This window comes from Gossypium hirsutum, chromosome A10, assembly GCF_007990345.1.
Source record: "Gossypium hirsutum isolate 1008001.06 chromosome A10, Gossypium_hirsutum_v2.1, whole genome shotgun sequence".
In the NCBI taxonomy this organism is placed as follows: Eukaryota; Viridiplantae; Streptophyta; class Magnoliopsida; order Malvales; family Malvaceae; genus Gossypium; species Gossypium hirsutum.
In genome coordinates this window covers 19,893,348-19,921,304 of record NC_053433.1, presented here as the reverse complement: position 1 = coordinate 19,921,304, position 27,957 = coordinate 19,893,348, and the positions used below count along the sequence as shown (strand labels likewise).

General features: G+C 34.3%; 4 protein-coding genes across 6 annotated transcripts; 2 read left to right on the top strand and 2 right to left on the bottom strand.

Moving 5' to 3' along the window:
* Window positions 1–2,086: 2,086 nt before the first annotated feature.
* LOC107897616 (thioredoxin H-type) lies at window positions 2,087–4,151 on the top strand. The gene is made up of 3 exons (XM_016823121.2): window positions 2,087–2,602; window positions 3,633–3,755; window positions 3,861–4,151. The coding sequence occupies exons 1-3, from the start codon at window positions 2,513–2,515 to the stop codon at window positions 4,011–4,013; spliced, it is 366 nt and encodes a 121-aa protein (XP_016678610.1). The 5' UTR covers window positions 2,087–2,512; the 3' UTR covers window positions 4,014–4,151.
* Window positions 4,052–6,963, bottom strand: LOC107897615 (CDK5RAP1-like protein). The gene is made up of 3 exons (XM_016823120.2): window positions 6,578–6,963; window positions 5,349–6,418; window positions 4,052–4,994 (listed from the first exon to the last, which is right to left on the bottom strand). Exons 1-3 carry the CDS (start codon window positions 6,841–6,843, stop codon window positions 4,489–4,491), a joined length of 1,842 nt encoding a protein of 613 aa, XP_016678609.1. The 5' UTR covers window positions 6,844–6,963; the 3' UTR covers window positions 4,052–4,488.
* Window positions 6,964–7,067: 104 nt separating this feature from the next.
* On the top strand, window positions 7,068–16,003 carry LOC107897617 (D-2-hydroxyglutarate dehydrogenase, mitochondrial). 2 transcript variants are annotated; one of them, XM_016823122.2, is made up of 15 exons: window positions 7,068–7,495; window positions 7,652–7,953; window positions 8,056–8,157; window positions 8,265–8,312; window positions 8,601–8,671; window positions 8,822–8,940; window positions 9,458–9,553; window positions 9,637–9,746; window positions 9,847–9,927; window positions 10,188–10,288; window positions 14,594–14,702; window positions 14,806–14,911; window positions 15,057–15,142; window positions 15,213–15,338; window positions 15,448–16,003. In XM_016823122.2, the coding sequence occupies exons 1-15, from the start codon at window positions 7,417–7,419 to the stop codon at window positions 15,535–15,537; spliced, it is 1,626 nt and encodes a 541-aa protein (XP_016678611.1). In that variant the 5' UTR covers window positions 7,068–7,416; the 3' UTR covers window positions 15,538–16,003. The 2 variants fall into 2 exon arrangements, with proteins under 2 accessions (XP_016678611.1, XP_040934885.1); XM_041078951.1 differs by having other exon boundaries at window positions 7,348–7,483.
* A 4-nt stretch (window positions 16,004–16,007) lies between these two features.
* On the bottom strand, window positions 16,008–19,800 carry LOC107897618 (folate transporter 1, chloroplastic). Of its 2 annotated transcripts, none has more exons than XM_016823124.2 (11): window positions 19,524–19,800; window positions 19,347–19,423; window positions 19,022–19,098; window positions 18,745–18,838; window positions 18,181–18,274; window positions 17,671–17,744; window positions 17,162–17,269; window positions 16,808–16,879; window positions 16,685–16,705; window positions 16,364–16,431; window positions 16,008–16,242 (listed from the first exon to the last, which is right to left on the bottom strand). In XM_016823124.2, the coding sequence occupies exons 1-11, from the start codon at window positions 19,630–19,632 to the stop codon at window positions 16,110–16,112; spliced, it is 927 nt and encodes a 308-aa protein (XP_016678613.1). In that variant the 5' UTR covers window positions 19,633–19,800; the 3' UTR covers window positions 16,008–16,109. The 2 variants fall into 2 exon arrangements, with proteins under 2 accessions (XP_016678613.1, XP_016678614.1); XM_016823125.2 differs by having other exon boundaries at window positions 17,162–17,266.
* Window positions 19,801–27,957: the final 8,157 nt, after the last annotated feature.

The following is a 27,957-nucleotide window of genomic DNA, read 5'->3' as shown; positions in this document are numbered from 1 at the left end:
GCCTAAAGTAATTGAACACGGGCGTGTCACACGGGCGTGTCCCTGTTGAGCCCAAATTGATTCCAATCTGGAAAAGTCCAATTTTGAGGGTTCTTAAGCATTCTAAAGCCTATAAATACACCTTAGATGAGGTGTAAAAAGAGGCACATGGAGAAGGAAGCAGGGAACTGCTCAAGGAAAGCCGATTGGTCCATCTCAAAAGCCAGATTCATCATCAAGACTGAAGATCTCCCCTCAATTTCCCTTCAGGAGTTTTGGGTTTTTCTTTATGTTTTGTATTCATTATTCTTCTGAGATGTTTACCTTTTTAGTTATGAACTAAAACCCTTAAATACCTAAGGGGAATGAAACCTAAGACAGATCTTGTTATTATTATCTGAATTGTATGATAAATATTTGACTTGTTCTTACTTATGTGTTCTTAATTCTTGTCTTGATATTCCAGGATATTTATTCAAGTTAAGCTCTTATTTAGAGGAGGAATAGACCCTGTCTAAGAGTACATTTGTCATAATTAAGCGGAGTTGATTGTGCGCCTAGAGATAGGGTGACAAGATTTTACCGGATTAGGGTGAAACCTAATAAGGGGATCCATAGATCGAGTTAATGCAACCCTAGTGAGTTAATTAGAAATATATTTCAATTATTCAACCTAGGGTTAGATGTTGTTAGTCTCGAAAGGGATAATAATATAACTTAGGGATTTCTACGGATCAAGTCAAATGAATAAATCGTCTGATTCAGAGTCAAATAACAAGTGAAGTCTAGGTGGATTTTTCCTTAGGTATTGTCATAATTCAATCGTTTTTCCAAAAGTAATTCCCCAATTCTATTTTCTGTAAATTCTTAGTTGGTTAATTAGTTAGTTAAAACAAACCCCATTATTCTTAGGCTAGACAATAAAAAGACAGTTACTACTAGTACTTTTAGTTTCTTTGGGTTCGACAATCCGGTCTTGCTAAAGCTATACTACTGTTCGATAGGTACACTTGCCTTCATCGTGATAATAGTCAGTTTCAAGAATGATTCATTATAAATATTTAAAACCTATCACGAATATCATGTATTAATTGTGTTCTCTAATAAAAAAACAATACCGTTCTCTGTGTCATGGACTTCATCGTCGTAGTAAATAACAACACTAATATGTTCACTCATTTTCAATCAAATTATCTGTCAAAAGAAATTCAAAACAAAAAATATTATGCAAAAATATAATGATTCGTATAAATATTAATACGATAAATCAACTTATACCTTCTCAACTTCTTCAGTTTCTATTCTTCTGAACTTCTTCAATTTCTCTTGCTATAACTTATGCAACAAGAGAATGAAATTTGGCTCATTAATAGTCGAAAGGATAGTGGGATGCACTGTCACCAACACTACTGAAAAGAGCGTCCAGCTGGGAGCTTTTTTAGACTTTTGCTGACAGTGCATCCTGCGACGTTTTTCAACCCTAACTATTAGATTTCCCGTGAATCTCGAGATATTTTTTTTCAGAACCATCTTCTCAAAATTATTTTTTCAAAATCAACTGTACAGAAAAAACGTTTAACTTTAAGCTTTTTCTATACAATTGCTGATTGTACAAAAAATAAAATAAAATCCATCTTATCAAAATAATTTTTTCAGAACACATCACGTCAAATTTATTTTTGCATATCCCATCTTGTCAAATTTATTTTTTCTAAAACAATACTTACCAATTAAAAAAATAAACCCTAAAACAAACCCTAATTAAATTTTTTAACCCTAAACTCTAATTTATTTTTTCAAAAACTATAACCCTACCCTAACCCTAAGCTCTAATATACAAATAACCTAAAAATCATAATCAAATATTGAGTAAAACGTGCCAACGTCAATACATTTTACATTTTTACTAACACAGAGTAAAATGCACTAACATCAGCGCACTTTTGCAAACACGTGATAAAGCACTCCCATATTAGTTCACTTTTCTATATTTTTCCTTGAAAAAGTGTTCACGTCGAAACGTTTCACATTTTTTAAACTATTCTAATAAATAATTATTTTATTAACTTATTTCCATAAATAATGTTGAAAATGCATACATGTTTTTGTGCTCCCCAAAACTACCGCGAGAGTGCTGACGTTTGAATTTGGCGTGCTGTTGTTAACATTAAGGGTGAGTTTGGATGGGCGGTGCGTTTAGCTGCGGTTAGTGTAAAAACAGCAGTGGCGGTGAGATTAGATACTGTAGCGATACTGTAGCGTGAGACAAAAAATAAGTTAAACGCACCGCACCGCAGTCAATCGCCCATCCAAACGAAGCCTAAATAGGGAATCCCAGGACGCGATTTGTTGTAAAAATGGCAAAACCGTAATTAAAGAAAAACACTATGCCCCATTGGCAAAATCATTTTAATTTCCTTGTTTAAAATAAAGTTGTTAAAACAGAGAAGCGTTTTTTGCGTGACAATTTATTTGTTTAGTATCATTACCTGTGAAATTCTGTTCTCATTTTTCTTTCAAGAACTAAGCGAAAATGGCAGCAGAGGAAGGCCAAGTCTATGGTTGCCACACTATTGAATCATGGAACGAACAGCTTCAAAAAGGCAACGAATCCGAAAAATTGGTACTTTTTTTAAAAATTTTTTTCCAAAGCCTTTTATATGATCTTTTATTTTTATTTTATTTAGCGTTGATTTTCGGTTTTTTTTTCCAGATCTGCTCTGTTTTCATTTGTTTCGTATGTATATATTATGATCTGGTTGTTCTATTTGCAGGGTGATTTGAATAATGGGTTCTAGATTTAGAATTTTAATATTAAAAAATTACCATCAGAAAAAGTTTATGGCTTTAAGCTTTCCATTAAAAAAAAGCGATTTCCATCGTTGGTGAAGGTATCTCGCAGCGAATACTACCTTAATCAGTCTATATTACGAGAAGTATTATATGAAATTGTTATTCTACATCATCCTATCCCTATCCCTTTTCAATAGGGGATTATTTTTAGTATTTAAATTTTTTCTGAAGAAAAAATCTGTAAATTAGGAAGAAAAAAATCTGATTTATAATTCTCTTATTAGAAAGGGTGAATTCACAGTTTTATACAATCTATTATTCTATTTTACATGTTAAAACTTGGATTGGATGGAGATCGGGTGATTAATGTATACTGATACAGAGGCTACTTGAGTAACAAATAAATTGTTAGTATATGGACAGGCTTAATATTTATCCTCTTTGGTTGCATCTTTCCCTGTTATAAAGAATATTTACCAACAACTCAGTGGAGCAAAGCGGTAAATAAGCTCTCTATATATGTTGAGTGTATTTAGGTTTATAACTTATTTACAATTATTTTACAACAGTTGCTAGTAGTGACATAAACTGATGGGAATAAATGCGAGAGTAATGAATTTTAGGTTTGGTAGCTGTTCTTTTTTTTTTTTTTTTTTGTAAATAAAAAATATTTGTGTTCCATATTTCTGTTAGAGCATTTGGTTATGAGTGGGTTTTCCGATACTCCCCTTTGAAATCAGATGCCATAGCCTGTTCACACCATATACTCTTTCTCCGGTAACCATTTTAAGCTTGTTTATGTTTACGTTTTGCTTCATTGAACATTGTATATGAATTTTGAGCTACTATGGTAAATGAAGGTGGTGGTTGATTTCACTGCTTCATGGTGTGGACCCTGCCGTTTCATTGCACCTTTCCTGGCTGAACTAGCCAAGAAGTTCCCTTCTGTTACCTTTCTTAAGGTGGATGTGGATGAGTTGAAGGTAAACTTGAAATTGAACTTATCGATTCTATGCTTTCTGATGTGATAGATATACAGATTAAATGATCGAATTCGGGATTCCTTTTTTGTTGTTGTTGTTTTACAGGAAGTTGCTACCGATTGGGCAGTGGAGGCTATGCCGACTTTCATGTTCCTCAAGGAGGGGAAGATTGTAGACAAAGTGGTGGGAGCAAAGAAAGAAGAGCTTCAGCAGACTCTGTCAAAGCATATGGCTGTCCCCAGTACTACTTCAGCTTGATTTTATGATAATTATTAGTTCAACTGTTTTTAATCTTTCATGTTTGGAGGAACTTGACCTCATGATTATGTCCTGCTACATCTCTTATGTTATTAGACCTTAAGTTTCTTTATCTATGGATCTTTCATTTTCTTTAAAGCATGCATATATTATCAGCGTTTTTCATTCTTTATAGTATCTAGTATACGTTTCTTAAACCATCTTCTAGCGTTTTAGCTTTCAAATCTTGAAAAATTTACTTTTCATATAATAGATGACCATGTTAAAAAAAAATAAAATCATTACAAATAAATATCAATGATCTTTGTGGCATTTGTTATGCGCATATTTGATATCAAATTCTCTTGCAAAAATAACTATAAATAGCCTAGTAATTAATGTCAAATCTCTATCAAGCAATTATAGCATCATGAAACTGAAACTGGTTACAAGACCAACCACGTGCACAGCACTAAAATGCAACCGGTTTTCAACTTCACATGCCGCAGGCAACTGTTGCTTTCTCCACGTTGTTGTAAAATGTTGTTAATTTGGTTATAGCTAGTGCCTCTCCATAAAGTGATGTTCTTGTGGACTTCGTTATATGAACTTCTACATAATCACCAAAAACTGGGTTCTGTTTGCTGTACCCTTGATTATCTCGATCTAGCAAAGGGAGATTAACAAATGAAACTCTATGGCCTCTATTGCTTTTGCCCACAAGCTCTGTATCTGGAGCTTTCCTGTTTGGTCCTTCGACCAGCACAAGTTGGATGGTTCCTACCTGAGAGTCGTAACACTGGCAAGTAGTCTCATGGAAAGCCTTAATAAGTTCACTAAGCCTCCTTTGCTTGACTTCTTCAGGAATGTCGTCCGAGTAGTTTCTATGGGCATGAGTTTTCTGTCTCACGCTGTATGCAAATATGTATGCCATATCATAACCAACAGCCTTTATTAGGCTTAGTGTGCCAGCGTGTTCCTCCTCTGTCTCCCCACAGAAACCTGCCAAAAGAAATCCAGATAATTTTGAAAATGCAGACCAAAAACAGGTGAACTGGAGCATAAATTTGAAATTGACACTATTTAACACTAATTGACACGATAATAAGCTTCTCCAAAAGATCCAACATCACAAATCCCAGATGACATTTATATCAGTTTATTGCAACCCTTTATGTAAAAGAACAGGAAATTGATTTCAATTTAAGCTTTAAGTAATATTCCAGGCAATGTAGATGGTAGAACATTAATCTAAAACTTAACAGGGTGGTTAACTTTATATTAACTGAACTTAATAGGGTGGTTAATTTTATATTAACTGAAATAGTAAGACCAGAATAACTTAATAAACCTTACCGCATATAAAATCACTGCTTATTCCGACGTCTGGAATGATTCTGCGTATCTTCTGAACGAGCTCTAGATAAGACTCTCTACTATACCCTCGCCTCATTCTTTCAAGTACTGTGGTACTTCCTGTTTGTGCAGGCAAATGTATACACTTACAGATATTATGGCGGTCTCGCATCACATAAAGCAACTCATCTGGAAAATCTTTAGGGTGTGGGGATGTATATCTGAACCTCATCTCCGGGAACTCAGTAGAAAGTCGATCTAAGAGATCAGCAAAACGTAAGCCCATGTTTTTCACTTTACACATGCTTTTAAACCCTTCGCTCAACGCCCAATTATTTCCAGGTTCAATTTCATTTTCACTTCCAGATGCATCATTATAACTATTCACATTCTGTCCAAGGAGTGTTACCTCCTTCACACCTTCTTTCCAAAGCTCCCCTACCTCCTTCACAATAGACTCCACGGGACGAGACCTCTCTCTACCTCTAGTAAACGGAACAATACAAAACGAGCACATATTGTTACACCCTCTCATCACTGACACAAAAGCCATAACTGCATTTTTCGAAATCCTAACAGGACTAATATCCGCGTATGTCTCTTCAAGCGAAAGAAGAGTGTTAATCCCTTTCTGACCGTAATCAACCTCTTCCAACAACCTCGGCAAATCTCTATAAGCATCGGGTCCACATACCACATCAACCATCTTATCAGCATCCAGAATCTTATCCTTTAACCTTTCAGCCATACATCCTAAAACCACCACTTTTGGCGGCCGCAACGACTGCGCCCTTCCTGAATCTACATTACTCTTCCAACACCTCTTCAAAAACCAAAAATAGTTAAGCCTTTGCCACACTTTTTGCTCAGCGTTGTCCCTTATCGCACAAGTATTAATAAATATAATCTCAGCATTCTCAGGAACTTCCACTGTTTCACTGTATCCAGCATTCTTCATAATTGAAAGCACAATTTCCATATCATTTATATTCATTTGACATCCATACGTCTCATGATAAATTCTACCTTTCGAGGCAACTTCCGAAACTGATTCGTCAGTAGGAAAAATACTAAAAATTCAAAACAAAAAATAAAATTAAGGATTTGAATTTAAAAAATATTGCTTTGTTGTGCATTTTTACACATAATTTTCATGCATAAAACACAAATGTAATATTTACGAGAAAAAGAAACAGAAAAATAAGCGAAAATAAATTGGACTGTCTTACCGGGGCGGTGGTTGAGAGGCCATGAGGGAAGACTGAGCTATGAAATGATGGAGAGTGGGGAGATCGGCGTTGAGGAGGTGGTGAGATTGTGAGAAGCTTCTGGAAACATCGAGAGCGAAGGATTTTCTGAGTGGCTTGTGAGAGAAATGGCGATGAGAATTGGAATGGGAAGCGAAAGGCTTCGAGGGGAAGAATCTTAGAGAGTTGAAACGGCATCGTCGATGGATTCTGAAGCAGCAGCCAGGTTGGCTGAAAATGGAGGCCATTGGAGCCACTTCTTTTGTGTGACTGCTCTGTGTTTGATTCTCCAACGCAAACTGGATATGGCGGCAGGGGAAAGGGAAAAGGCTCAAAACGCTGCGTTTTGGTCTAAGCGAACTGCAACGGGGATATTACGGTCATTTTGATTTTGGTGAATATATATGGTATAATTCCGTTGAATTTCATCCCTTTACTTTAAAAACATTTGAGAAGTTAGCCTTTCTACTTTAATTTATCAAAATTTAGTACTTATGTATTAAACCAACAATTTTCATGGAAGGAATTAGAAAAAATTAATAATCCAACAATTTATATGCAATATATTATAAAAAATCAGTAGTTTAAGTTCGTGTGTTTATCAAAAATTGGACTAACTTTTTAATTTCTATATAATACAAGGATTAAATAATAACAAATTAAAATTTAATGACTAAATTAAAAATTTCATAAAGTATAGGATGACATTCAAAGTTAGACCTTTGTGTATATATTGTTAAGAATGCGTATGCGTGTACGAATACAACTTTCGCGGATTGGATTGACACAGCGGACCCAGAAAAGGAAAAGGGAAATTGAAAATGGAGAAGTGGAGAGCTACAAGCAATCTCCGGCGATCATTGAAATCGATTCTCAACCGTCAATTAAGTACCGTCTCAGGTTTTATCCGCTGCATTGAGCTCAACTCCTTTGAATATTTGAATCTTTCATTAGAAATTTTGAGTATTGTTTTAAGAGTTATTCTTATTGCTTAATTTTGAGTATTGTTTTAAGAGTTATTCTTATTGCTTAAAGGCCACTATGTTTTTTTAACAGAATTTAGATATTTAAATGAAAAAAGGAGCTGTCAATCGAGCTTCAATCTGATCAGAGATTGCAAAAGTCTAGGACAAGTGAATGCGATTCAGCACAGATGTTTCAGTTCAGCGTCGACACTTGTTCAGAGAAACCCTTCATTTTCGACGTTAAATTCCGATGACATTAGTTATTTTAAGGGGTTGCTGGGAGAAAAAAGTGTTATTCAAGATGAGGACAGACTCGAAACTGTAAATACGGATTGGATGCATAAGTACAAAGGCTCCAGTAAGCTTTTGCTTCTGCCTCGAAGTACTGAGGAGGTTCACTTTCTCAATTTTCGGTCGTCGATCTTTTTTGTATCTTCTCCGGTACTAAAATCAAGGCCTTCTTATATGTTTTTTACACCTAATTTTATATTGCAGGTGGCACAGATTCTCAGATATTGTAATTCAAGGTGTTTGGCTGTTGTTCCTCAAGGGGGGAATACTGGTCTTGTTGGTGGTAGTGTGCCTGTTTTTGATGAGGTAATGCCAATTGTTGATCAATAATCTATTGCCTGATACTTATTTCGGTGGAGGCTTTCTTCTTGTCTTTTATTTAAATGATTTTCTTTGCTGATTTAATTCATCAGGTGATTGTCAATGTTAGTTCAATGAAAAATATCATAAGTTTTGACAAGGTATGCTTTTATGCTATTTCTCTGTTCGTTTCTTCCGTATTCTGTTTTTTTTTCCCAAGTATAAACACATAAGGACCTTTCATTTTGAATCATGATTCTGCCGTTGTGGATCTTACTTACCAGAATTCATGATGGACTTTATGAAGTTCATTCTTGGACTTTATGAACAAAGAAGAATAACACCTAGTAATACTGATCAATTAAGAATTCTGAATGAAACCACTTTCTAAAAGAAAAGAAAACTCCCCACACAATATATATGAAGGATTTTTGTATGCTATATTTCAGGTCAGTGGTATATTGGTATGTGAAGCAGGGTGCATACTAGAAAATCTTATCTCTTTCCTGGACAACCAAGGGTAATGCTTGCTACTGTCAATGTCTCTCTTCTTTCTTGATGGACCCATAATGTTGTTTGACACTCAGTGCAGACGTTTACCCCTATATTTTATATCTGTTGATATTGATTTGTCTTCACTCATGCTAAACAAACAAATGGTTTGTTTCAGATTTATTATGCCTCTGGACTTGGGTGCAAAAGGAAGTTGTCAAATTGGTGGAAATGTTTCAACTAATGCTGGTGGCTTGCGACTTGTACGTTATGGTTCGCTTCATGAGAATGTACTTGGTGAGAAATCTGCTCGTTAATTGGACTTCGAATTCGAATTTTGTTCTTTTTCTTCAATCCCTCCTCCCCCTCCCCCCCCACCCCGGGTTCGGCCCTTAATTCTTCCTGTATAGTCATACAGAATTAAGATAGGTCTGCCAACCGGAAAGGAAAAATGCAAAAGAGCCTGCTGTTTGTTATGCATGGTACACCTGCTAATAGGAAAAGTTTAGGGTGTTTCATTTTCATCAACTAGTTATGCTATGTTATTCATATTTATTGTTGTACTTGAGAACTATAGTTGCTTAGGCAAGTCTCAAGTATTTTCAGTTTCTTCTTGGTGCTTGAAACTTATTCTCTAAAAGAAAAAGAAACATGAATCTCTGGAGATGGATTAATGTTAACGTTGGAATTATGTGAAACATCTTGAAGTTGAAGAACTGAATAGTCTAGCCACTTAACTGTTACTAATAGGTTCCAGTATTCAAAGACCTACTGTCAACTTATCTTGCAACTTATCGTTCCCATAACATTGTAGGTCTTGAAGCAGTTTTAGCTAATGGTGATGTGCTTGATATGCTTGGGACTTTGCGTAAAGATAATACTGGGTATGACCTGAAGCATTTGTTTATAGGTGGGCACCTTTAGTAGTGGCTTGAAGCAAATTTATTTTCAGTAGTGTATTCAACTTCCTATATATTTCTTCTATTGGTGTAGGAAGTGAAGGATCTCTGGGAATTGTAACTAAAGTTTCTATATTGACCCCTCCCAAGCTGTCTTCAGTAAATATAGCTTTTCTTGCATGCAATGATTATTCTAGCTGCCAGGTTTTATCAGCTTCCAAAATATCCTTTCTTGGGATCAATTTATGCTAAACTAATGCAGAATAATTCATCTGCTTACCATTTTCTTTCATCTGTTCACCAGAAACTTCTCATGGAAGCAAAAAGAAAACTTGGGGAGATTCTATCTGCTTTTGAATTCTTGGATACGGAGGCAATGAATCTGGTTAGCTTTCTGTGGCATATTGCAATTCTTTTCCCAGTCTGCGCATCATATAGCTATTCCTTTTTTGCTGTTAAAGTCCTTTTGACTTTCATATTTTGACTGGACTAAAGGGTCTTTGAAAACTGTTTCACTGATTATTAATGTATAGCCCTGCAAGGTCTAATTTTCTTTATTGTTGAAAGGAGGTTGGAACAAAAGCACTGCTATTTTTTAATATATAGTCTCTATTTTCTTCCTACTTATTGTAATATATCTGCCAGGTTTTGCATCAATTTGATGGAGTTCGGAATCCATTACCTGCCTCCATGCACAACTTCTACATTCTGATTGAGACAACGGGCAGTGATGAATCTTACAATAGGTATCTTTATTAGTTGGTTCTTGTTGATAATAGGAATCCTTTTCTCTTGTATATTCCAAGAGAAAAATTTACATGGCTATTTATACTAAAAGAGTAGGCCTAACTAAGGAAACATAATCAATACATTAAATCAATAATCCTAATTTTAAGCTAATCTAATCCCTAAAAAATCAGTAATGAGATTAGCTGAGATAAGCTGTCAACACTCCCCCTCAAGTTGGTGCATAGATGTCACACATGTCCAATTTGCAAACCAAATTATGATAGCTTTCGTTGCCAGGTCCTTTAGTGAACATATCAACTAATTGCTTGTCAGAGGCTACATGACTTAAGCCCAAGATGTCGGCAGTCAACTTTTCTTTGATGAAGTGTCGATCAATTTCTATGTGCTTTGTTCGATCATGTTGTACTGGGTTTTGGGCAATACTAATGGCGGCCTTGTTGTCGCAATATAAGGATAATTTTCCTTTATTCGAAAACTTTAATTCCGCCATAACTTTTAATAACCACAGTAGCTTGCAAATACCTTGAGCCATGACTCTGTATTCTGCTTTAGCACTTGACTGAGCAACCACAATTTGATTCTTGCTTCTTCAAGTGACTAAGTTTCCTCCCACAAGTGTGCAATATCGAAATGTAGACCTCCTATCATTCAGAGATTCAGCCCAATCTGCATGTGTAAAAGTTTCTATCTGGAGATTACCATGTTTAGAAAAGAGGAGACCTTTTGCTGGGGCAGACTTTAGGTAGCTTAGAATGCAAAAGACAACTTGCATATGAGACTCTTGAGGATCATGCATAAACCGACTTACCAAACTGACTGCATATGCTATGTCAGGTCTAGTGTGTGAAAGATTAATGAGTTTACCAACCAGTCTTTGATATCTCTCTTTATCCACCGACTCTCCTTTCTAACTTACAACTTATGATTGCTTTCTATAGGTGATTCTATTGGTTTGCATCCCATCATACCTGTCTTAGTCAAGAGGTCTAAGATGTATTTTCTTTAAGATATGAAAATTCTTTTCTTTGATCTGGTAACTTCAATTCCCAGGAAATATTGTAAGTTCCCTAGATTTTTTATTTCAAATTCTCGAGCCAAACATTGTTTCAGTCGAGCCATTTCTTTATCATCGTCTCTTGTCATCACTATGTCATCAACAATACAATAAGAGGAGTGATCTTACCCTTGTGATGTTTCATAAAAAGGTTCTGATCAGCATTGCTTTGTTGATAACCAAAAGTGATCATAGCTTTGCAGAATCTATCAAACCATGCTCTGGGAGATTGTTTCAATCCATACAAGGCTTTCTTCAATTTGCATACTTTGTCTTGCGTTTTTGCATAATCAAATCCAGGAGGAATCTCCATATATATTTCCTCTTCTAAGTCTCCATGTAGGAATATTCACGTCAAATTGTTTTAGTTTCCAATCAAGGTTGGCTGCACAAGATAACAAAATTCTGATGGTGTTCATCTTGGCAATAGGGACAAATGTCTCTTGATAGTTTACTCCATAAGTTTGAGTGAAGGCTTTAGCAACCAATTTGGCTTTGTACCTTTCAATCGAACCATTAGACTTGTGTTTCACAATAAACACCCATTTGCATGCCACCGAATTCTTGTCTACTGGAGGAGTTACTAGCTCCCAAGTCTCACTCTTTACTAGTTCCTTCATTTCTTCAACCATGGCTTCTTTTTACTTGTGATCTTCAAATGCTTCACCCCAATCCCGTGGAATAGACACAGTGGAAAAATACAAGACAAAGGCTTTATAGGTGGGGGACAACGAGTCATAAGAGATAAAGTTAGACATAGGGTGTCTAGTAAAGGATCTAACACCTTTTTTTTGGGCAATAGGTTTATCTAAATCATTAGGGGGTAACTCACCAGAAGAGGAAGATTCTAGGTTGCATGATGACTTCTTTTCTAATCCTTCTTGAATACTTCTTTAAATTTGGTTTGTCCAAATGCCCAACAATCTCTTTTGAACAGTTGTTTCCCCCTGAACAATGGTGTTTTCTGGAATTAGGTTTTCAATAGTTACTGAGCTGGGTATCACTTCTCTCTCGTTGTGCCCCTCCTAAAAAGGTGATCGAGTTGTACCATAATAGAGCTTAGTTTTGCTGTGAATATAACATCCATACTAACGAAAGTTCTTCGTAAGGAGGATGATAACACTTATAACCTTTCTGTGTTGGAGAATACCTAATGAACACGCATTTAAGGGCAAGTGGATCTAATTTATCTGCTTTCCGGTCATGGATATAAAGGACACATCCAAATATCCTGGGAGGAACAATATAATTATTTTTACCTTGTAAAGTTTCCAAGGGACTTTTGAAATTAATGGTTTTGAGTGACATTCTATTAATAAGGTAGGCGCCTACAAGAATTGCGTCCTCTCAGAATGGTTTTGGAAGGTTCATGGAAAACATCAGAGATCTAGCGACTTCTAGCAAATGCCTATTTTTCCTTTTAGCAATCCCATTCTGTGAACTAGTATTGGGACAAGTTGTATGATGAATTATCCCATAAGACTCCAAATAAGTATCAAAATTGTACTCTGTACTATTGCTAATTCTAAAAAATTGTATCTTAGCATCAAATTGAGTACATGCCATTTTATGAAAAGATTGGAAGCATTTAAACACATCATTTTTCGATTTTAGCAAATACATCGAAGTCATCCTCGTGCGGCAATCAATAAAAGCAACAAACCACCGATTACCAAATAATGATGTATGTCGAGTTGGTCCCCAAACATCAGAATAAATTGTCAGAAAAGGAGTATTACTTCTATTATTTCTCAAAGGATAAAAAATTTTAGTGTGTTTAGCAAACTCACAAACTTCACAAAACAATGAATCAAATCAAGTCTTTGAAAATAATCCGGGTTATAACTTTTCCATAACAAAAAATATTCTTGGTTGATAATCTTGTTACCTCCAAAAAAACAAAAAAAGGGCTTGGACAGATTCACCACTGCTCTCCAACATGTATAAGTCATCATGCAATCTATCATTGCCAATCTTCTTCCCTGTTTGAAGGTCCTGGAATACACAAAATGATAAATAAATAAAAACACTCAATTTTGCAATTTAAGGTATTTGTGATGACACTAACAGATAAAAGGTTAACCGGAAAACGTGGAACACGTAGTATAGAGGATAGTTTAATATTGGGTATATAGTTGATGAACCTAATCCAGTTACAGAAGTAAAAGATCCATCAACTATCCTGACAATTTCTTTTGTTTGGCTTGGAAGTAGTTTAAAAAACTTTTAGAGGAACCTGTCATGTGTCTATTCTCACTAGAATTAATAATCCATGAGTCAGTATTAATATGAGTATTAAAGACATTAACTGACTTTACAAAATTGGATGTTATATTCGAGGGGTTATCATAAATAATATTTTTTTTTAATTCTATTTTTTTTTTCTAAAAAAAATGCACCCAAGAGCCAATAACAGCAAGGAAGATCAGAGAAACACCAATAAAGCCAATGATGGTGGTCGGAGAATCAAACTCGACGGATGTAAGTTGCATGTGCTAGCGCGTGAGCAAGAATGCCGAAGTTGTGGGTGGCTCGTGAGAACAATGCGCAGGGAGTTTGGTCACTGGATTTTGAGATTTCACCAGAGATGAGACTACGACTCTATTGAAGAGGGTGGTGAGAAAAAAAAAGGCTAAAAAATGGAGTACCAAATTGGATTTTCTAAAGTTTGGGAATTTCGAAAAATAGGCTCCCTAAATTTGGATTCTCAAGCTCTTGATATCATAGGAATCCTTTTCTCTTGTATATTCCCACAGAAAAGTTTACATGGCTATTTATACTAAAAGAGTAGGACTTACTAAGGAAACATAATCAATACATTAAATCAATAATCTTAATTTTAAGCTAATCTAATCCCTAAAAATCAGTAAAGAGAGTAGTTGAGATAAGCTGTCAACAGTTCTTATTCATGTTTTGGTAAACCAGCCTTGATCTCTGGCAATCATAATAAGAGACGCACAATCTTAACTGAAGGTCAAATGATGGAACCTACCTCTTGAGTTGTAACTTCCTTTTGGATTTGTGGGTAATTGATGCTGTCAAATGATCTTTCATTAACCAATTTACTGACAGAAAAAATATGAATTTGGTTCTTAAGGCTTCTTCTCCTCCTAAATGAAAAAAAAAGAAAAGATTTAAGATCACTTGATGATTATACTATTTTTTGTGATTCCTTCAGATACCTATTTTCAGCTATCAGTGCCAATAATATCTACATTGAGTTCATAAATCATAAGAATTCTTGCAGGGAGAAACTTGAGGCCTTCTTACTTAGCTCGATGGAAGATGGTTTAATTTCTGATGGTGTTCTTGCACAGGACATAAACCAAGCATCCTCATTTTGGCGAATACGTGAGGTTCCCATTTTGATACCACATTTTTTTAATTGATAACCATCAGTGACGCTGCCAATTTCATAAGCAAGGTTTTAACTGTAAGGTTCCTTCTCTTACATTGCAGGGTGTGCCAGAAGCATTGATGAAAGCTGGTGCCGTTTACAAATATGATTTGTCATTGCCTGTCGAAAAGATGTATGATCTTGTGGATGACATGAGAATAAGACTTGGTAAGCAAAGTTGTTACCATTTCTGTGTATAAAATATTTCTTTTCTAAGTAATTCAATGTGATTTTGTTGTTAGTAAATAACTCGTCCAGCATTTCACAGAATATAATCAAAGTCCGCTCTTTTATCTGCATGTTAAATTTTCAGGTGACTTGGCCAAAGTAGTTGGATACGGTCACCTTGGGGATGGAAATTTGCACCTTAATGTTTCTGCTCCAGAGTACGATGATAAAGTAAGGTCCTTGCTTAAAACTTCGAGAATGCTGCCACAGTTTTATTTACCATCTGCAATATATTGTACAGATTTTAGAACAAATTGAACCCTATGTCTATGAGTGGACATCTAAACACCGAGGGAGTATCAGTGCTGAACATGGCTTGGGACTGATGAAAGCTAACAAGGTTTATTACAGCAAATCTGCTGAAACTGTGAGCTTTCCTCTAAATAAAAAGATGCAACGAATTTCTCTGTTTGCTGGTTGTGTTTCTCCGAGTCATGGTTGTACTTCTTGTCTAAACTGAGAATCTGTTTGGATAGGTACAAACAATGGCTTCTATAAAAAAGTTGCTTGACCCCAATGGGATACTCAACCCATATAAAGTCCTTCCACACTCACTCAATTCTTAGAGCCGAGGCCAGGAAAACAAACACAACCGCGAAGTCTTCTCTATTTTTTCCACGTTCAGTGACTAGGGTTTTGAATGTGCAAAGAAAGAAGTCATGATGGAGGTTAGCTGAAATGGGCAAAGGGGGAAGAGCCGAGCAATTTCTATGAAGAATATTGGTTTGGCAGACAAAGGGCATCGCTTCTGATATGGTACATTGAATTTGGTATAATAATCAAATCGAATAAGATCAAAATGTGCAAATCACAAGTAAATGATACTAATTGCAAAAATAAGTTGGAACTTTGTTTAGCTTTTTTCTTTCTGTAATATGATATTGTATTATATTTGATGTTGGTGTGTTGAATCTTTTGTAATGTGCACTGATCAAAATTGGGTTGTTTATAGGCTATATGTATTGCGGCACACAATATGTAGCTTTCCGAAAAAAGCTTATAGATAATCAGCTACCACGTATAGCTATTTCACCACTGAGTGCAAAACAATAAGATAGCAGAAAAATTATATGATCTTCGTATGGTACAATGTGAAGAATGTAAAAGAAAACTAAGAATAAAACAAAATATGCCTTCCTCAATCATTCCTTCTTTTTGGTCTTAACAATTTGAGTACATTCTCGTAAACAATAAATGTTATCGAAGAAGCAGGAACGTTTTTCAGAAGGTTTGGGGTTATCCCCTTGTAAAACCCGCGGATACCCTCGAACCTGCAAGTCCTCAGATGCAAATAAGATCAACTTACGGAGGAAAGACATTGCAAATTTTAATATGGATTAATGTTTATCCTCAGCAATAAGATGGAAAAATCGGGTTTCGGTATGTTCTCACCTGGCAGTTTCCTTCACAACATGCCAACTATTCATATATCTTGGAATTCCCTCTTTACTAGGTCTTTGCTGCAAATGATGAAGAGGTAATTTCAAATTACAGTCTTCAATAGAAACCAACAGTAAGTTGCGGATTATCTTCTCAAGTCAACTTCACTATCTATCCCTTTATTTCTTGGGGCTTGGCAGTAAAAGATACTGGTATGTGTCCGACACAGGAATATTTGACTGTCCTTGGAGGATTCCCATACTAATATCCTAACTAAAGAATTCCGATGACTCATTTGTATTCATAAATGAAAGATTTTGATTTTTACTTTACCTGTGCTCGAGTTCTAATAACCTGTAAAAAGAAAAACAAAAAGAAATCACCCTTGTAAGGCACCATGACCAGCCAGTTCAGAGAAGGTGAATAGATACAAAGGCCACTTATACCAATGAATACCTGAAATGGATATGTAATAAGAATTGCAGCAATTTTAGATGACCCCCCGAGCAGAGCATAGTCAAACGAGTTCTGTGCAAAATGGTAAAGACTGTTAGAAATCATTATCAGTTAACCACGAGGAGACAAAAAGATCTCGATAGCATCAAGTTCAAATTATCAAAGTCATGAAATATCTCATTTGTTTGAGTTTGTCAAACCATGCATGCCCAAGAACACAATAAACAGGGATACTCTGGGCATATGGCACCAGTCACGTGTTTGTACGACATCTCTTATGCATCAATCAAAAATATATTGTAAAGTAAATCCAAAGTTTATACAAACAGCCAAACAGGAATTGAATTTACATACCAACAAATTACTGGCACCTTCGGATTTCTGCTTTTTCTCTTTATAATCAACCATTATCCTACGAAGTTCCTCATATGCTGTGAACTGAATAGCTCCATGAGAAACCTGCTAAAGTCCAATTACGCAGTAAATTGCCAAAGTATAAGATTATGTCCAAAACTTATCTGGACATGGGTATGGGTAGACACGTGCTATTATGCTAAAGTCCAACTAAGTAGTACATAGCTCCGACTCTTCATTTTTCCTGAAGTACTCATGTCCAAAACTTATCTGGACATGGGTACGAGGATAGACTCCAAACACCAAAGGCTCTCCAAATACATGGAAAGCTGAAAAAAAGAATTGAACATGTGCGTGTCAGATACTTACATCTGAGTTTGAGTAACATAGATATTACTTAAATAATTTAGTCTTATTTAGCTCTGAGAAATTCAAATGATGAAAAAAAAAACCCACACATGATGTGAAAAGCAGGAGCAGAAATACGACTAAAGCAGCCAGCAAATTACCATTAACAGACCTGGACCAAGTCCTCTATAGAGTGCAGTCCATCCTTCCTCTCTCAGTATGGTTCTCAAGGCATCTGAAATAATTAAGACAGAAAACAATATTGAGGAACTAGCAGCAACAGAAAAGGACATTAAATGCACCAGAAGCGATTTGCACAGTTAAATATCCAACTGAAACCATTGAGGCACAAAAGGAGCTCATGTTGAAAAATATAAACACCTACGATCATCTATCATTTTCAAAAAGGGTTAAGTTCTCAACAATTCTGAAAATCATATCTGCTTAGTAGTGTTAAATCATCTACTGGAATATCAAATCGCACAAGAAATCTACAAAGGAAAAAGGTGTATCTTCTAAAAGTTCATGCATCAACATCTCTGCAGGACCAATGATATCAAATCATTTGCTTGCTAGTGCTTGGAGTCATAGTTAGTATGACTCACTACAGAAATGGTTATCACAGACTCAGAGCACATTACTAGCAAAATAACGTAAGATGAAGAGAAGACCATAAATGCCAGAATAACGTCGACTTTGATGAAGAGGGTTCTGGAGCTGCAATCTCGTTTTTATAAGCCAAATAGGATTTGTGCACAAGGAAACCTGAAGAACGCCACAGGATTGAAATTGTTAATAGAATACAAACTGAAAACTATATCAATTAACATAGATTAAAGGCCAATCCAACCTAGCATCAGCAGTGAGAACACGAGTACATAACTAATTTAACATCAATCGAAGGCCACAAGATTGAAATTGTTAATAGAAAACAAACCGAAAACTATCTCAATTAACATCAATTAAAGGCCAATTCAACCTAGCATCAGCAGTGAGAATAGAGTACCTGACTAATTCAAACCAAGACAACTCAAATAGTATCCAAATGCAGCAACATCTTGTGACATGCTATTGAAAGTTAGCATCTTAGACCATCCTAAATGGTTTTAAGCTTGGTTATTAGTAAATTTTACTGTTAAAAGAAAATTTTCTTTCAGCTGTGAACTTTGATATAATTAGTAAGTATGAACCTTCCATTTTTCCACCAAATCATTATTAGAAGTATATATACTCACCAAAGCTCCAGCCTCAGCAGCAGATGCGAGATGATGGCCAGAGCTAAGCTTCTCTTCTCTGTTTTTAGAATACCTTTGTTTAGCTCTGCCATAGCTACAGAGAATAATAATAGAACCTCAGGTTAATTGATTGTCATAAAACATTTTTCAACCAGGTAATAATCCATATATATATATATATACACGTATGCCAACTAATGTACTGTAATCAAGCGTTTCAAAACACATAAAGCAAAAGGAGAAGCTTATAACACGTAAATTTATAGTTGATACTTACAAGAAGAAATATAAACCCCATGAAACGGTGGATCCTAAAACTGCAGGAAGAAAGCCAGCATAAAGCCCTTTCAGACCCTACATGATCAACCCACAAATCTGTAAACCATCAAAAGAAAAAAAAAAGGGGATTTCGCAAAGAGAAACTGTAATCTCCAATGAAAGCTAGACACCAAAATAAAGTACCGAAGAGTACTAAGCAATTACGAATCAGTTAGAAATCACATAGTTTCATGGTTACATGACTAATTAAGTAGCTTAAAAATGCTAATACTTGAGCAATACAATCTGATAAGCTAAAGTAAGAAGAAGAAAAAGGTGCGAACCTCTAAGCGAGTAATGGTAAAAATGGCGTGGGCGGTGTTCTTGTAAGCGGGGAAATTGGTGACTCGACCATCGTTAACTGTATAAAATTCAATCCAATCAGCGGCATAAAAGGCTGAAACATATTTGACTAAACTATGCGCATACGGCGAGAAAGGGAGATAGAAGAAAAGGAGGACCTTGAAATCTGGTACGAACGATGTCGAGAGGGTACATCGCGGCTACGGTGGCGAAACCCGCCACGGCCCCGGCGGTTGCAGTCTCCCATTGCCACTGAGATAGTGACATTTCATTCAAAAGAAAAAGGAGCGGCGGCTTGCACAAGCAAAAACAGGGTCGACCGCATCTCGCGCTACCGTTATTTCTGGTTCGTTTTATATGGGCTCCAAAGCTAACGTATATGTATATGTATACGTATTTGATTAATAAACAACAAAGTAAAAGTGGTCGGGCCGTCGGCCGCCACTTTGAATGAGCGGGCGAAGGATATAATATCAAGTTATGGTTATGGGTCATCTCATCAAGAAACAAAGGAACCACAATCCACTCCACCTTCTATTTTGGACTCTGACAAGTTGGCCCAAGCACAAGTGTTTCTTTTTCTTAATTGTCGACCCAACACATATATTTTGCTTCTTCTCCATCAATACATTGACTTTGGTTAATTAATAAAATAGGACCTTGCAAGTATTTGTATGGTAAAAATATCATACTAAGTACATGTATTATATTTTAGATTACATTTTTATTTATCTATTTAAAAAATAAGTAAATTAATCCCTATATATTACATAAAAATAAAATAATCCTTAAAATTGTGTTGTGAAATTCTCATTTTGGTGTTTCCCATATAAAGCATAATAACAAAAACTTATAATTTTTACACCTTTATTCAATTTGAATCTCATTCTTTTCTTTGAAGAAAATTGATCCTTAACCTTTCACTAATGTGACACTATTTTGTTTTACAAATCTAATAAAAAATTAATTTTAAAATTATAAAAAATTAAAAAGTTCATCGAACCATAAATAAAAAATATAATTCAAAAATTTTCAGGAAAAAAACTATTCAAAATTTAAAATATATGTACTTAAACATATAAAAAATTATTTTTAAAAGTAGAACCGCAAAAGAACTTCTAAAAAATTCAAAGAATCCAAAAAATTATGAAAAAAAAAATTGTCATGGTTAAAAAAATAGAAACTTAAAAATCTTACTTAAGTAAGTAGTATTAAATATATGGGTAAACTACATTGCAAGTTACTCAACTATGCTTAAAATTTTTTGATCACTCAACTTTAAAAATTATAAAATTATTACTGAAATTATCGCATTTATTTTTATCCAATTATGTTAACCATCCAATTCTGTTAACTATTATTAACTTTGTCATAAAAAAATGACGTGGCAATTTTAAAATGTCATAGAAAAATGACATTACAATTCAAAAATTGACATGATAATAAACTTAATTCTCAACATTTTACACATGTCAATTTGGTCATAGTTATTTAGTAGCTGCCTCGAAGTACGGATGCCTCCATATGTTTCGAATCATGATAACCCTCAATACATCCAAAGGACTACCCTCCGAAGAGCATCGAACTGCTCAATACTAAACACATCCCTTAGGGCTTATTTGACTAATCCATAGTGTCAGGAGGAAGCGTCCAAGTAGCATGGGCGGATTTAGGGGGGCTAGCAGGGGCCCCGCCCCCCCTAAAATGTAAAATTTTTATTTAGCCCCTTAATTTTTTTGAAAAAATTTTAATTAGTAAATGTAAAATTGCACTTTGGCCCTCCCCTAAAATTATAAAAATTCAATTTAATCCTTTAAAAATTATAAAGATATATGCTATAAAAAATTAAAATTTCATTCGGCCCCCCTAAAAATTTATTCTGGCTTCGCCCCTGCTAATTAGTAGGAAAAGTGAAGTCCTCAGGGAATCTATGCTCCACTAAGATGTACTTGGTTCAATCCAATCCCAGGTTACTAACTTTCCCAAACACTAAAAGCTCAACGTGCCTTCCCTAATGCTTGGTGAAACACACTAACTCAGGGTTCGTCGTTTGGTTCAAAGGGGCCAGGCTATACAAGTTTTGAAAATGTACGTAAGAGAGGAACTCTATCCTATTGGCAACAAAAAATAAGGAACTCCATTAAAAGGCACCAACAAGCTGCCTCGATGCAACCTCGTAGAAGTTCAACATTTCGTAAATAAACTCGTGTGGGGGTAGATGGAACCCAACTTCCAGAACGTACAAAGGTAAGAAGAACCCAAGCTTCCTATCGTGGTGCTTTAGTCCACAGGTTGTACCCAGCTCAAGTTTGTCACGGAGGATACTAAATTTGAATTCATAGTTATTTAGTAACAACCCTCCACACTACAACCGTAATAGCCTATTTTTAGTCAAATCGGAATAGTGATTTCAGAACCACAAATCTGAATTCAAAATATTTATTTTATTATTATTTTAATGTTTACAGCATGATAGAATGTATGTGAAGAATTTTGTGAAGAAATTTTATCATTTAGATGGTCAATTTGATAAAAAGGACTAAATCGCGTAAAGTGTAAAAGTGTTGTTCTATTGGTTAAAGGTGTCAAATGCATATGAAATTTAATAATAGAGGTCCTTAAGTAGTAATTGGACCAATGATAAGGTTATTGGACATTTATTTCCATGGTTTATGTGAAATAATAATGTTTTATTAAAGGTTAATAATGTAAATTGTTAAATAAAGATTACTTAAATAAAACAATAGTTTTTATCATCTTCCATTATCTTTCATCCACCGAAAATTAAATTGAGGAAGCCATTAACAAGCTTAAAGCTTTCAGCCCTGTATTCTTGATCATGTAAGTCCATTTTTGACTCGGTTTTTAATGATTTCTACGTTTTTGAGATTGTTGCTTTGTATTCTAGCTAGCCCGTACCTTAAATTTTGAAACTGATAAAGATTTATCATGTTTCCATTGTTTAATGCTTGAGTAACTTGATGGGTTATTATAGGTTTGGAAGGTTTAATATTAGATTAATAGCTCTTGTAAAGTGATTTTTGACAAAAATGTCAAAAAGGGATTAAATTGAGAAAATGCGAAATGTGGTCATTAAAAGTGTGAATAAATTGAAAATATGGACTCCTAGTAACATTTATTAAATTTGGATAAGCATGGGTTTGTACTGAATTGCATGAATTTGCAATTTTATGTGATAAGGACTAAATTGTGAAAATGTGAAACATTAAGGGAAAATGTGTAAAATAGCCCTAATGTGTGTTTTGGATTGAATTGAATAAATATAAGAATAAATAAGTTGATTTTTGTTACTTATAGATTAAGGAAAGAGGAATTTAGACTTAGATCGGGGAAAAAGTAAAATAATTAAATAGTCAGTTTGTTTCGTCATATCCGTACACGAGGTAAGTTCTTATAATTGAACTTAAATGTGTATCTATTTATTTGATGGATGAAGTTAATATAGTATTTATTCTAATAGATAATTGTGGAGATATTAAATATAGTGTACGGTTTAAGTAAACGAGATGCTGAATAAGACCATAGCTGGGTTATGACAAATTGGATAATAAGACCATAACCGGGTTATGGATGTGAATGTAAGACCATGGTAGAGCCTTGGCAATGTATGTGTAAGACCATAGTTGGGCTATGACATCGGAAAAATCGAAGTATTTGTATCGTAAGCATTTATAAGCTAGAGTGGTTTGATAAGAAAATTGTTGAGAAATAGATAAGTATCGGTACAGGTATGTATGAAAAACTAATTCAAGTAATGAGTTAGAAGAAGTTGAGAATTATTGAGTTATGATACTGATAAACTTTATGTTAGCTCATTGTTTGATGCTTTAAATGTTAATTATGTTATCCATTTTGAAATGTTAATGAATGTTGTGATTATTTCATATTTACATACGAACTTACTAAGATTTATAACTTACTTTGTTTAATTTTCAATGTTTTATAGTTTTATGAAGCTAGCTCGGAATCGGGGATCATCAGAGACTTCATCGCACTATCGGACATCTATTTTGGTACTTTTGAAGTTGTGTATATATGGTATATGGCATGTATAGGCTTGTGTCATTTTGGTATGTTTGATGAACATATATTTAGGCCATTTAAGTTCGCTTGTGATGATGAATTTGTTAATGTATAAAGATGTGTAAGTGGCTTTGTTTTATAACAGCTCGATTTAGACCCTAATTAGAACGGTGGTTTCGGGACCATGAATCCGAGTCATAAAAATATTTTAAAATTTATTTTCTGTGTTTATTGTGTGTGAATTAGCATGTGTGAAATTTTCGTGATTTAATTTTATTGTTTGAGTGTCTGATTAAATAAAAGGACTTAATCGCGTAAATTGAAAATTTGATAGCTTAAAACATAAGGGTTGAACTGTCAATGGTTTTTTAAATTGGAGTATTTATGTTGTAAATATTCCATTAGTATAATGGTTGGATGGTAATAGGCATATTTTATAATGGTTTTATATTAATTTCAAAAGGTTAAATTTGTAAAATAGTTAATAACTTATATATGTTATAATAAAACATATAATTAAATATTAATGTTCATATTCTTGTTTCATCCACCAAAATAACAAATAAAGAAAGAAAATAAAAAGAAGCTAGGGTATTCGATACTTTGGAAGTTCAATCAAGGTTCGTTTTTGCTCGGTTTTTGATAATTTTTACGATTTTGAGATCGTTGCTTCGAGTACTACAAAACCCATGCTTGAATTTTTAATTTTGGTGAATATTTTGAGTTATGCCATTGCTGAGAGCTTATGATTTTTGTTGTTTGAAGATGAAATATGAAAGATATATTTTAGATTAACATATTTTGTATTGGAGTTTTTGATGATTTTGAGTAAATAGGACTAAATTGAAAAAATAATAATTTGAGGGAATAAAATGTGAAATAAATGAATTATATGGGCTTGTATAGACATGGGTAATATTCGGCCTAGCTTGGGTATGGAGAAATTTGGTGTATTTTGTGTTTTGTGCAATAGGGACTAAATTGTAAAAATTGTAAATGTCAGGGGTAAAATGATAATTTTTCCATATATTTGTTTTTGGACTAAATTTAATGAAAATATGTTTGAATGAACTTAATTGAATATGTTTAGATCAAGAACCAAAAAAATTGGATTTGGATTGGGGGAAAACGAAAGTCGTCGACTAGCTGCCCTATTCCGTTTTATAACGTCCGAGGTAAGTTTATGAGCAAATAGATGTGTTTAATTGTAGTTAAATGCTATATATATGCTGTTATGAAATGTATGAATTTATATTAGTTATGGCCAAATATGAAAAGGCTTGACTACTACATTTCCGAATTCGTTTCGACCAAGTTACAACGTCCGAAAGCCCCGTATGAACCTTAGGAATAGTTAGGATACATTTTTCATGACATAGGATTTTGATATATGTGTGCGAGTAAGGCCTTGTCTGGGACAATGGCATCGATTTGTGATTACATGTAAGACTACGTCTGGGACGTTGGCATTGTACGATATATATGTGATTATCTAAGTGTCCTATCCAATTCTGAATGGTTCATCAGGCATAGATGAGTTGAGATCGAATGTGTAAAACGAGTTAAATAGCCAGGTATAAAGTAGCTTGTTGTTACCTAAAATAAGGTAAGTGCATTCGGTCTTGAAACTATTATCGAAATGAGCCTTAAAATTTTGCATGTGTGATTATGTGTATTAGGTTACATAGTTTATATATGTATGTGGAAATATATTGTGACTTATGAGTTTGTGTGTTTGTGTGTAAGTGAATTATGTTGATAATAATTATTTGGCTTTGGAAATTAAATGGTAATATGATAATTTGGTGATATGAGCATTCGGTCAAGGTGACTTTTATGAATGAATATTTATATATATTATGAACTTTATATGTTTGGATTTAAATGTGTTATAGTATTATAAGTTGTCTTGGTTTAATTCAGTTGATAATGTTATAGAGTTGTTTATTTGCTTATGACTTACTAAGCTTTAAAAGCTTACCCTGTGTTTTTATGTGTGTTTCTATTTTATGGATTTTTTTTTAGATTCAAGTTACAAGCTCGGGGATCGTCAGCAAAGTCTACCACACTATCCACAACTTCGGTATTTAAATAGTTAAACTTGAACTATGGCATGTATAGGCTAGAACATAGTTTTGAAATGTGGAATTTGGTTATGTATATAAAGCCATGCGAAAATGGCTTGCTAATTATGTTTAGGCTTGGTTTTATGTGTGCTTAATTATAATGTTTATTGAGATTGGTTTTGATAATTCGATTATGCTTGATTGTGGGTTAAATTTGTTTTAGTTAAAATATTAAGTATTATGAATAGATGATGTTTGTGGTAGGTGTTTTACGCATTGAAAATGGCTTAATTATTATGCTTGAGTTTGGTTTTGGTTAAATTATGGGTTTAGCTCATTTTGATTATCATATTATATGCTATGGATAAGAGGCATTTATGATATGTGTTTTGAGTATTAAAATTGATTAATGACTTTGGAAGTGGTATGTATGTATTGGCTTTAATAATATATATATATATATGGAATATTTGGATAATTTGAATGTGGTTCAATCTAAGATTAGATACTTATGTGAAGTTGATTTTTAATAATTAAGTTTAGTTGTTAGATATGTTCTGTTATATGCTGAAAATAAAATAAGGTAGTTACTTGACTGGTAATTTGGTTCTTGATTATATTAGTATGCTTTGGTTTATAATGTGGAAAAGATATATGTAGGTACATAATCTATTGGATATATATATGTGTAATGGTGTTGATCATGTATTTCAGTTATAAAATAATAATGGATGTGTGTTATGGTTTATTACATAATGCTTTAGCAAATTAAAATATATGTCATTTATATGAGATGTATTTGGTTTATGATTATTGAGTGAAGTAAAAGAATATGTTTGACTATGTGGCTTCTTAATTAACCGAAATCAATAAATATGAATAAGAAAGTTTTGGTTCCTAATGGTACATTATTGGTAAGTTTTAGTTAGTTATTTGAGTTGATGATATATATATAAATATATAAATTATTATTTATTATGGAATGTATCTTTTGTAGGTAAGTAAATGATATGCGGTTGCTTGTATAAGTATGTGCATGATTTGTATAAAAATAGATTTAATATTTAGTAATGAAGTTATTAATGTATTATATGTTCTGTATATGTATAAATTGTTTTGATACATTTTGGATTATGTTTTATTTGAGCTGTGTTGTAAATGACATAATTAATTTAGACTTAATATTTGATTAAATTGTAAGCTTTGAGGCGATTAAAATTTTTATTTGTAATATATATAGTGCATGTTTATATGAACTGTAAAATGTTCAGTAATGCCTCTTAACCCTAATTCGACGACGGACATGGGCTAGGGGTGTTACATGTTTTGAGTTACGTAATTGACCTATATTGAGTAAATGAGGTTGAATTGATAATGCATGTTTGGAATGATTTAACTAAATGAATTATATATGTGAATTATGTATAGTAAAACAAGTTCAGTTGATATGTATTTGAATAGGAAAATGTCATTGAATTGAGTATTGAATTGGTTGAAATGGATATAGTATGATTGTGTATTGTTTGATGACTTTTGGCTGCATATTTGTGTCTTAAAATGGTACCAATTGAGCTTGTATAGGTTTGTGCAAAATGGGTGGCAAAATGGCTTGGTAAATAGCCTATTTTTGTCCACACGGGCAGGGACACGAGCGTGTGACTCAGCCGTGTGTGACACACAGTGATGTTACATAGCCGTGTGTCCCTTGGTGTTGATTTTGAAAATAAGTTAGTATGCTCCACATGGCCTCACACATGGGCGTGTGACTTGGCTATGTGGCATGAGTCAGTATACCTTACAGTTTTGGCCCGACCTAGTACATGGCTTGGCACACGGGCGTGTATGGCCATTTTTAGGGTACACGGGCTAGCCACACGGGCGTGTGTGTTGGCCATGTAACCCAAGTCAGAGAGTTACACGGGGTTAGACACTGGCTGGGACATGGCCATGTGTTCCCATTTTGAATGTCCACACGACCTGTAATAGGGCATGTTTGGTGGCTGTGTGTCCTGGCCATACGGACATGTGTCCTCTATTTTGAGAATTTTTTTTTAAAGTTTCGTAAAAATTTCATAAGTTATCGGTTTAGTCCCGAACCTCTCCCAAAGCATGTTTAGGGCCTCGTAGGCTCGTATAAGGGATAAATTGATTGATTTTGTATGATTATTGTATGAAATGATTGGATGTATGAGAAAAGTATGTTTATATGTATTGTAAGTCTGTAATGCTCTGTAACCCTATTCCGGTATTGAATATGGGTAAGGGGTGTTACAACAACAACCTCTACATATTGTTCTGGCTAGTGGTACATTCAAAGGTCCCTTCAAAGCATGCTTCCTTATCCTTCATTTTCTCTTTTTATTTTCACTACCATCAACCTTAAAGTTGGACTCGGCCTCACCCCCATGACTCCCTCTTACCATATTCGACCCAAGCAAGAAAAATGTGGGAGATGGAAAATTAAAAAGTTTGAACTTATCGA